The sequence below is a fragment of the Erpetoichthys calabaricus genome, chromosome 6 (genome assembly GCF_900747795.2).
Source record: "Erpetoichthys calabaricus chromosome 6, fErpCal1.3, whole genome shotgun sequence".
In the NCBI taxonomy this organism is placed as follows: Eukaryota; Metazoa; Chordata; class Cladistia; order Polypteriformes; family Polypteridae; genus Erpetoichthys; species Erpetoichthys calabaricus.
In genome coordinates, this window is record NC_041399.2 from 202,144,381 (window position 1) to 202,155,752 (window position 11,372).

Below are 11,372 nucleotides of genomic sequence, written 5' to 3' on the forward strand. Positions count from 1 at the left end.
CATTGTCAGAAGGCTTAGAAAAAGCAGCACGTTTAGGAGCCATGGGGCTTAGATAAAAGTTGTCAGAAAGCGCATGCGTAGTGACGTAAGCGTGTATGAGTAAAAATTGCGATAGAGTGAAACCGCGAAAGTTGAAGCGTGATATAGTGAGGGATCACTGTATAGATATGATATTAAAGGCGATAACCCTCCCATAGTGATACAGCGATAAAAATCACATAAGAGAAAATAACTTGGTTTTCTTTACTGACGATTTACGCGGCATTACAGACGGGAAGCCTATGGCAAACGTTATCAAGATGGGATCTGGATCTATATAGTCTGCCATCTTTCGTCACTGTGCTGAAAGGATTTTCACCATGGATGAACATTATCACTCCTCCGTCCATGGCTTCGAAGTGTTTGGCTGCTGCCCAGCCTTTTATACTGGTTTCTCCACGTGCAGGCCCTTCCTTGGTTTCCAAACAAGGAAAGGAATGGATTCAATTTCATCTCTAACATACAAGAATAGTACAATGCCTATTTTCGCAGTTGTCCCCTTCATTCTCCAAAGGCTAGGCTAGCAGTTTCTAAATGCTGAGAACCCGTGTGCTACCTTTGGCCTGCACGTGTGAGTGAATTTATAAAATAATTTCTTGTACAGAGCACAGTGACATTAAACTTACATTCTTGTTACAGTCGTCCATCCAACCCGCTATATCCTAGCTACAGGGTCACGGGGGGTCTGCTGGAGCCAATCCCTGCCAACCCCAGGCCGGGCGCCAGCCCACTGCAGGGCACACACACACACACACACACATTAGGGACAATGTAGAATCGCCAAATGCACCTAACCTGCATGTCTTTGGACTGTGGGAGGAAACCCATGCAGACACGGGGAGAACATGCAAACTCCACACAGGGAGGACCCGGGAAGCGAACCCGGGACTCCTAACTGCGAGGCAGCAGCGCTACTCACTGTGCCACCGTTTAAATCTGATACATGTTGTATTTTTGGAGAATTAAAAGAGAAGTCAAGCAAAATGACATCTTTTATTGGGGTGTCCTCAATCACAGTCCTGGAGGGCCGCAGTGGCTACAGGTTTTTGTTCTAACCTGGTTGCTTAATTAGAAAGCAATTCTTGCCAATAATTTAATTTCATAGCTTGTTACTGCTTTAATTCTGCTATGTCAGGTAATTCTTATATCCTGGATTTTCTTTCCCTTTCTAAGAATATCATCCAAATGATTTGAAAGCTAAAATGTAGGAGTAATTCTCAGTCCTTCACTTTTTCCTCTTCAGTTTCCTTCCAAGTATTTAATTTAACCCAATAGTGCGTGACAAATACACACAGGTGTAAATGGTAACAAGCTAAATGGAGAAATGCTGGTCTCTTTTGTCATTTGCATGTTATTGCTAATTAGGAGCAATTAAAAACCAAGAATACAGTTGTTTAAGACTAAAATAAGCAATAAGGGTTCAAAATCTTAACAAGCGAGACAACTAAAGTGAAACAGAAGTGTTACTTGAGCAATAAGTGCTTCTTATTAAGCAACTGGGTTGGAGCAAAAACCTGCAGCCACAGCGGCCCTCCAGGACTGTGACTGAGGACCCCTGAAAAGATTACGGCTAACTGAAAAGATTACAATACGCAAGCATTCGAGGCAATTCAGGCCCCTTCTTTAGGCAAGATGTCATCATCTTGATGTCATCTTGTCTCATTACATCTTGCCTGAAGAAGGGGGCCTGAGTTGCCTCAAAAGCTTTGCATATTGTAATCTTTTTAGATAGCCATTATGGATGTAATGAGAAGTCAAGCAAAATGACACCATTTATTGGCTAACACGCTACAAGACCCTGTTACTGGAGAATTAAACAAATGGACAGAATCGAGTAGGGTGGGGCTCCCAGAGAGAAGATGAGTTTGGTGGACAAGAGCTCAAAACAAAATAATAAGCTAGTTATAATTCCCAGATTTACAAAACCTAAGCGGTATCAGTTAGATAGAAATTCACAAAATGAGAGTCGTCTTAAACACATTGAGGGAGTCAGAATTTTGAATTAAGGTGGGCAGATCATTCTACCAGTGAGGAGGTACACATGAAAAGAGTCAGGATTGAGATATGATGCCACACACAGAGGTGGCATCACCAGAATCCATTTAAAGGGCAGACCAGAGTGGTTGAGGAGAAGGATTGGACATCACAAGTGTCTCCATATAGGGCTGTAGACCAGCATCAAGGATTTGAACTTAATAGGTGCCACTACAGGATCTGAAGGGAGGAGTGACATGTGCTCATCTTGGCTGGTTGAACACCAGGCATGCCTCTGCATTTTGAATCATCTGCAGTGACTCAGTGACACATGCCAGTGCTCATGCCAGCAGAGTTGCTGTAATCCAGCTGTGATAGGACCTGATTTTGCAAGTAATCTGTAAGAACGAGAGACCGTAGCAACATGGTCCTTGAAGGACAGCGAGTCATCAGTCACCACCCCAAAGCTGCATAGTGAGTTGGCAGGGATTAATGATAACGAACCAAGCCGAACAGAGATGGATTGCTTAAATTTCGTCCAGGGCGCCATATTCTCATGTTAATTCTAATTTTCTGTGAACTGAAATTGCTTTTTTGATGTTCATTTCAGGTATTTTCTTCATGATTCTGTGCCCAATATTGTCATTCATCCATGTATTTGTTTATTTTTGGTAGATGTACATGAGCCCCGAAGTGGTTCTTTGCAGAGGGCACACGACCAAGGCCGATATTTACGGCTTGGGAGCCACTGTAATCCACATGCAGACCGGTGATCCACCCTGGGTGAAGAGATATCCTCGTTCCGCATACCCTTCTTATCTTTATATTGTAAGTATTGTTTACATTTTGCAAGAATGTTTGTAGCAGCTTTCCCATGATCCTATTGTTCATCCTGATTTGAAAATCTGAACAATGATGGTTTTCAATTTACTGTTGCCTGTTGTACACCTTTTGTGGTATACTTGTGACTCGAAATTGGCCCACTAGTAATAGTAGCAGTAGCTTTATTCAGAGTGATGAGCGAATGCTGTGGAGTTTGCTTTCCTTTGCTGTTAGTATGGTGGAATCATGGGAATGTTTGCGAAGTTCGACGAACTCTGTGGAATGCATTGAGGTCAACGGGAGGAGGAACTGTACCACTTTTGAGAGGCTTATAATGTTGCAATTGTCTTTTTAAAGTTTAGAGAAGCGCTAAATGGGCAAAAGTATTGGGACGCCTGACCATTACACCAACGGAGACTTTAATGACATTGCATTCAAACACTTAGACTTTAATATGGAGTTGGGCCTCCCTTTGCAGCTATAACAGCTTCCACTCTTCTTGGAAGGCTTTCCACGAGTGTTTCTGTGTGAATTTGTGCCCATTCATTCTATAGAGCATTTATGAAGTCAGGTACTGATGTAGGATGAGAAGACCTGGATTCCAATCTCTGTTCCAGTTCATCCCAAAGGGTGTTCGATGGGGTTAAGGTCAGGGCTCTGTGTGGGCCAGTCAAGTTCTTCCACACCAAACTCATCCAACCATGTCTTTATGGACTTTGCTTTGTGCTGGAATAGAAAAGGACTTTCCCCAAACTGTTTGGGGAAGTTGGAAGCATAGCGTTGTCAAGAAATGTTTGGCTATGCTGAAACATTAAGATTACCCTTTACTGGAAGTAAGGGGCCTAAACCCAAACCCTGAAAAACAGCCCCAATGCCATTATCCCTCCTCCACCAAACTTCGCAGTTGGCACAGTGCAGTCAGGCGGGTAACGTTCTTCCGGCATCCACCAAACCCAGACTCGCCCGTCCGAGTGCCAAACAGCGAAGTGTGATTCGTTACCCTATATAACGTGTTTCCACTGCACCACAGTTGAGTGGCGGTGTGCTTTACGCCACTCAACCTGACGATTGGCATTGGACTTGGTGATGTGAGGCTTGCATGCAGTTGCTCATCCATGGAAACCCATTCCATGAAGTTTTTGTGCTTGCATTAATTCCAGTGGAAATATGGAACTCTTCAGCTGTGGAATCAGCAGTGTTGGTGACTTTTACACTCCATGCACCTTAGCAGTCGTTGACCCTGCTCTGTGACTTTTCGTGGTCTTCCGCTCCATGGCTGAATTGCTGTTGTTCCTAAAGACTTCCACTTTCTTCAGAATGACCCACTTTGTTTCACAAATGGAGACTGCATGACTAGGCGCTTGATTTTATAGACCTGTGGCAATGGGTCTGATTGAAACACCTGAATTCAGTAAGAGGTGTGTCCTGATACTTTTGGCCATATAGTGCACTAGCTGTCCCCCACGGGTCTGCACCGTGTAGTAGTGAAACAGGAAAAACTTTAAAAATCAATAAACAAACGGGTATCACTAGCTAAGTAGAGGCAAGGTACACTCCAACATGTGGCGACAGGTAGAGTGACTCGAACGGAGGCTAGCGAGCGAGTGAGGAGGGCCCTGCCCGGCTCCCCACTCCTGACGTAACGCTTCCCCAAATCTCCCCTTGGCCTGCAGCCTCTCTCTCGGATTAGCGCAAATTAATCACTCCTGCAAGCAAACTATGATACTTAGCGTGATGAGAGAAGTCGCAAAATCAACCGGAATGTTCAAGCAAATTACAGAAAAAAACCCGATCTAAATCCATTAAGTAATTCTCTCGTGAAAAGCGGACAGACATACAGACAGATGTTGGATTAAATATATAAACTAGCTGTGTAAGCCCATTCTGTAAAAAGCCCGGGCTCCTAGAAACTATTGAATTCGTCACCAAAAAACTGAAATGCAGAGTCGCCGGTTTCGTTTTGCGGACATGCTCGGCCCACTTGTCTATCAGCAGCTAAGCGAGTTTCTCTCTCGTTTGTCTTTCCTTAGCGTTCCTCAGAGTCGCTTTCTTTCAGCTTCATGCTGTAGCCTCACGCTTCTTTCTTCTTCCAACTCATTAACTTGAGGCCGCCTTGCTTGCTCTTTGAGCTTCATGCTGTAGCCTCACACTTCTGGGCTGGACAGACACGCACACACTTCCACGCGTAGACGTTTATATGTAAGATGGAGATGTTGGACTGATTATTGTGGCCAAAAATGTGATGAGAGCCGTGACGCAGCAGTGCTAACCACTGTCACAACGTGTCTGAAACAACAAAAGACGCAGGCTGAGCGATAACCCCAAACAAAGTAAAACAAACGACCACAGACAAGCAATAAGTAAATTATACTCATAGAGTTCCAGTCTTGGTAGACAAGCAAGAAAGCGGATGCTTATCCCATTACATTCTTTGAAGCCCCGGCGCTGGATATCACTCAAATGCCTTTCTCTGTGCAGATGACTTAGTGAAGGGCTTCTCAAACTCAGTCCTGGGGACCCCTGTGGCTGCAGGTTTTTGGTTCAACCAGCTTCTGTTTTTAATTGGATTCCTGGACTCCAAGATTCTGTGTTTTGGGGAAAAGTATAAAAATTAGATGACTAAGTTTGGCGTAAAAATAAATGTACTAAGCAGTTATATGGAAATAATATATATATATATATATATATATATTTTTTTTTTAACAATATTTTCATGTAGATTTTCCTTCTATTTTTCCGGGTATTCTAATTGTTTAATTAATCCATTATTTTCTAATTAATTGGTCTAATGCTAAAGTAGCCTTTCATGATTCACTGTTGTTTGCCTGACTGTCTGCTCTGCTCGTTTTTAATTGTCATTACAATGAAGGGAGCAAACTACACAGAGAGTGTAGCAAAATAGAATGAAATCAACAAAAGTGAGTTAAGCAGTTAAATCTAGAGCAAAATGGAAATATTTCTAAATCTCTTATAAATGTGAAAATCATGCCTCTGTGCTTTCTTAATGTAGAATAAGAGAAGAAAAAAAAAAAACAGCTAATTAATTGAGATCCGTGCTATCAGTTAATGTCACTAATTATGAATCTGGTTGGAACAAAAAAACTGAAGCCACAGTGGGTCCCCAGGACCGACTATGAGAACCCTTGGCTTGGTACATATTAATTTGTTTTATTATTTATTTGTTTATTTTTTTACTAAACTTAGTTTTCTAATTTCTACATTGTTCCCAAAACACAATCTGGGAAATAACAGTTCATTTAATTAGCCCAAGAGTCCAATTAAAAGAATAAGCTGGTTGGACCAAAAGCCTACAGCCACAGTGGGTCCCCAGAACCGACTATGAGAACCCCAGGCTTAGCAGGCCTACATTTTAATTTATTTTATTTTATAAACCCTGGCTTAGTACATTTTATTTTTTAATTTTATTTTACTAAACTTAGTTTTCTAATTTCTACATTGTTCCCAAAACACAAATTGGGAAGTAATAGTTCATATAATTAGCCTATTAATCCAATTAAAAACATAAGCCGGCTAGAACAAAAATCTGCAGCTACAGTGGGTCCCCAGGACCTACTTTGAGAACGTCTGGCTTAGTACATTTTAATTTATTTTATTTTATAACCCCCAGCTTAGTACATTTTTAATTTATTTTATTTTTTACTAAAGTTATCTTTCTAATTTCTACATTGTTCCAAAAACAAAGAATCTGTCAAATAACAGTTCACTTAATTAGCTCAGGAGTCCAATTAAAAACAGAAGCTGGTTGGAACATAAACCCGCAGCCACAGAGGGTCCGACCCCAAGACCAACTCTGAGAACCCCTGGCTTAGTACATTTTAATTTATTTATTTTTCCTTCCTCCAAACTAAGTTTTCTAATTTCTATATTGTTCTCAAAACACAGAATCCAAATGAATTCAAAAGAAGTTAACTAGCAGCAAAAACAGGTCACTAATTAAGAAAAGGGTTAGAATGAAAACCTGCAGCCACAGTGGGCCCCCAGAACCGACTATAACAACCCCTGGCTTAGTACATTTTATTTTATTTTATTTTTTTACTAAACTTAGTTTTCTAATTTCCACATTGTTCCCAAAACACAGAAATTGGGAAGTAACAGTTCACTTAATTAGCCTCGGAGTCCAATTAAAAACAGAAGCTGATTGGAACAAAAACAGGGGGTCCTCAGGGCCGACTTTGGGAATCCCTGACTTAGTGGTTAGTACCTCTGCTTCTCACCTCCAGTGACCTGCCTCTGTTTATTGCCCATTCACAGTCCCATATGATGTTTGCACATTCTTGTGTTCTTGTGGGTTTTCTCCAGGCTCTTGTGTTTTTTGTTTAACCTTTACCCCTACATCTGAGACTTTAATTTATTTTTAAGTTTTGTTTATTTGTGTCCTAGATCCACAAACAAGCCCCTCCACTGGAGGATATATCTGAAGACTGCAGCCCCTCCATGAGACAGTTCCTGGAGTGTTCTTTGGAGAGGAATCCAAAAGTACGGCGCTCGGCCGCTGAGCTTCTAAAAGAAGAGGCCCTTCACCCTCCTCGGGAGGATCAGCCACGCTGTTGGAGCCTGGACTCTGCCTTGTGTGAGAAGACCCGGCTGCTCATGAGACAGGAGTCCGAGCTCCCTGAAAACGTCACTGGTGGGTATTCAGGTTTAGAGTGAATGTCTGCTTCTTCCTTTCATATAACAACCATTATGGTCCTCTTAGAGTCCGACCAATTATTCACACCAGATTGGACAGAGGAAACTGAAAAAGCCTCTCTGAAAAGAACAGCATGTATATGGTGGAATTACAAGTGACAAAATGGGTGACAGCGGACACTTGTTTTTGAAAGTGAATTCCTTTTGTGAGAAGCTCCACAGAGTTGTGTAAAGACATTGGGGTCGTCCAACGCTGCACATGTGGGCAACTCTGTGAGACGTACTTGTAAAGCTGAAAATGTTTTCTCCTGTGGGTTGTTGTAGGAGCCCCAGTTAGGATGGGGAAGGCATGCAGGTAGAAAGAGATGGCAAACGATATGGCCTTAATGTACAGTATGGTGTCTACTAACTGGCCTACTGCTCATGTGAGTGTGCCCAGCTATAAGCCGATGTCCCACTCAGACGTTGTTCTTGATGTTGCTGGCATATTCAACCAGCTCCCCTTGAAACTGACCTGGAGCAAGTATGTCTAGAAATTATCCATCTCTCTTCTTTAACTGATTTCACCGTTTCCAATATAAGTTGTGAAGCATTTAAGCCAAATTCATTCATGATTGTCCCCAGGCATATAATACATACGGAGACCCTGCAGAAGACCTAGGACACGCTGGAGTTATTATTTCACAAAGTTGGCTTAGAAACACCTGGGAATTCCCCAGGAAGAGCTAGAATCTGCAGCTGTTTGATCCCCCCCCCCCCCCCCCCCCCCCCCCACACACACACACACACCAGGACGAGCTACAATCTGTAGCTGGGGGACCCCACCAGGAAGAGCTACAATCTGTAGCTGGGGGACCCCACCAGGAAGAGCTACAATCTGTAGCTGGGGGACCCCACCAGGAAGAGCTACAATCTGTAGCTGGGGGACCCCACCTGGAAGAGCTACAATCTGTAGCTGGGGGACCCCACCTGGAAGAGCTACAATCTGTAGCTGGGGGACCCCACCTGGAAGAGCTACAATCTGTAGCTGGGGGACCCCACCAGGAAGAGCTACAATCTGTAGCTGGGGGACCCCACCAGGAAGAGCTACAAGCTGTAGCTGGTGGACGCCACCAGGAAGAGCTACAAGCTGTAGCTGGTGGATCCCACCAAGAAAAACTGGAATTTGTATTTGGGGACCAGGAAGTCTGGATTGACCTTCATTTGCCACAGTTACTCACATCAGGAAAAGAGGATTGATTGCTTGGGTGGGCGGCACAGTGGAGCAATGGGTAGTACTTCAGGCTCATAAGCCCACTGTCTTGGGTTTGACACCCTTGCTCAGCTGTCCATTTCTTCTCATGTTTTCATGGGCTTTGCCAGGAACTCCAGATTTAATTCCACATCCCATAAATGTGTACGTTAGATTAACCAACCCTGTGGTGGTGCATTTCTGTCTGTGCCATGATGGACTGGCGACCTATCACGTGTAGGTTCCTGCTTTGTGCCTAGCGTTCCTCAGATTGCCAGAAACCCCTTATGACCCCCTTGTTGACAGGCTGCTATCCTGAAAATAGAAAGGAACTGTCAACTATCAGTCTGCTACAGACTTAGACTTCTTCTTTTTTATTTGTTGTTCATCTCATTCTATCTATTTTTTTCAGATACTTCAATATGCACAGATGATGATTCCCTGGCGGCAAGAGGAAAACGATCTTTATATGTGGATCTGGGGGCTGTAGCTGATTACTACAATATTGTAAGGGGACCCCCCACTTCAGAATACGGCTAACAGATGAGGACTTTTCGGAGCAAAGATACTGTTGGATGAATTAGCTCTGCGGTGTACACATCTCATCTCGGCAGAGGGAGTCTTACACGTTTATCAGGCCGTGTTATTTGATCAGAGTATCTCTTCCTTTGTACGTGCACAGGTGTACGTGTTGTGTGTGTGTGTGTATGTGTGTATAATAAGGGAGCCTGACTCAGAGTGGTTAGGCAACAGTGATTAATGAGGCATGAATGGTCCAAAGTCACAGGATGGCACGGTGTGCAGTGGAACTGAAAAGAACTTAGGAAAGAAAATGAAGTGCATAATGCAGGTGTGTGTGCGATTAGCGGAGCTCGTGTGCAGTCCGGATTAGCTACCCTTAAAGACAGGTATGGAGTTGAGAAGTAAAGTATGTTTCTAATAGAAATAATCAGCTAAATTCTGCCGGTAACTGGCTCTCCTTTTTGTTTTTAATATTTGCAACTACTCATTTTATTTCTGTAAATGAAAGTTCCAGATGACTAATTTTGTCTGTAATCTTAAAAAAGCAAAGCTGAAAAGAAGCCATACTATCATATATATTTAAATTGTTCCTATGGAAATCGCCTTGGGGCAGTATTTGCTATGCAGGTTTGCCAAATATGAAGTTAACTCCAAAAAGCAGAAGCAGTTAGATTAAAAAATATTTTGTATGTCATGAATCGCTGTGAGTTATAAATCCCAGAATGGGAGTTATTAATAGTCGATGCCATTCTTGGAAAATGTATTAATGCCATCAAGAAGTCATACTATTTTTATTCACATCCATTCAGAGTTAGCCGTCACAAGTTTTGAAGTTGAAGTACAGCAGTTGTTGAATGTTAGACATCTTGTTGTTTTCTGTACATACATCAATAAACCATTCTAGTACAAGTATTAGTGTTAATCCTAATTTTTATGATTGTTACTTTATCTGTGCCACAATATGTGTGCTTCATATACTTTGAACTTAGACTGAGGATCCAAAACATGATGACCACTTGCCTAATATGCTGTTGCTTCCCCATATTCAACAAAAACAGCTACGACAAGACCTCTGAAGGTGTCCTGTGGCATCAGGCACCTGGCGTTTAGGAGGAGATCCTTTAACTCCTATAAGTTACAAGGTGGAGCTGCCATGGCTTGAACTTGTTGTTCCAACACATCTCTTGGTTATACTGAGATTTGGGGAATTTGGAGACCGGGGCAACACTTTGAATGCTTTGTCATGTTTCACAATCCATTCTGTGATCAATTTCTTTATTATGCTACTTCCATTGGGAAATACTGTTGCCATTGAAAGGGTCTACTTGGTCTTCAATGATGTTTAGGTAAGTGCTGCACATCAAGATGGAGGCCAGGGCAACACCTTGTACCCTTCGTCATGTTTATCGAACAATTTCTGGGTCTAATTGGTCTGCAACAATGTTTAGGTAAGTGTTGCACATCAAGATTGAGGCCAAGGCAACACCTTGTACCCTTTGTCATGTTTATCGAACAATTTCTGAGTCTACTTGGTCTGCAACGATGTGTAGGTAAGTGATGAACATCAAGATGGAGGCCAGGGCAACACCTTGTACCCTTTGTCATGTTTATCGAACAATTTCTGGGTCTACTTGGTCTGCAACAATGTTTAGGCAACTGCTGCACATCAAGATGGAGGCCAGGGCAACACCTTGTACCCTTCGTCATGTTTATCGAACAATTTCTGAGTCTACTTGGTCTGCAACGATGTGTAGGTAAGTGATGGAACATCAAGATGGAGGCCAGGGCAACACCTTGTACCATTCGTCATGTTTATCGAACAATTTCTGGGTCTACTTGGTCTGCAACGATGTGTAGGTAAGTGATGAACATCAAGATGGAGGCCAGGATAACACTTTGAACTCTTCATCACATTTATCAAACTATTCCCTGAACAATTTCGGGGTCTTCTTGCACTGCAACAATGTTTAGGTAGTGATATACTTCAAAATGGGGCCAAATCAACACCTTGGAGCTCTTCATCATGTTTCTCAAACCATTCTTTGAACAATTTGTGCATTATGCTTCTTCCATTTGGAAACACCATTCAAGGGACTACCTGGGGGGGGTATTTTCTGTATGTCGCTTAAATCAT

General features: G+C 42.6%; 1 protein-coding gene across 1 annotated transcript in view; it reads left to right on the forward strand.

Annotated features, from left to right (window-relative positions):
• The window catches only part of map3k8 (mitogen-activated protein kinase kinase kinase 8), a 35,045-nt gene extending 25,409 nt beyond the window's left edge, over positions 1–9,636 (forward strand). The window contains exons 7-9 of the mRNA XM_051929002.1: positions 2,689–2,841; positions 7,237–7,483; positions 9,129–9,636. Of these exons, the coding sequence (XP_051784962.1) occupies positions 2,689–2,841; positions 7,237–7,483; positions 9,129–9,256 (528 nt within the window). The 3' untranslated portion in view covers positions 9,257–9,636. The remainder of the gene's footprint in view (positions 1–2,688; positions 2,842–7,236; positions 7,484–9,128) is intronic.
• Positions 9,637–11,372: the final 1,736 nt, after the last annotated feature.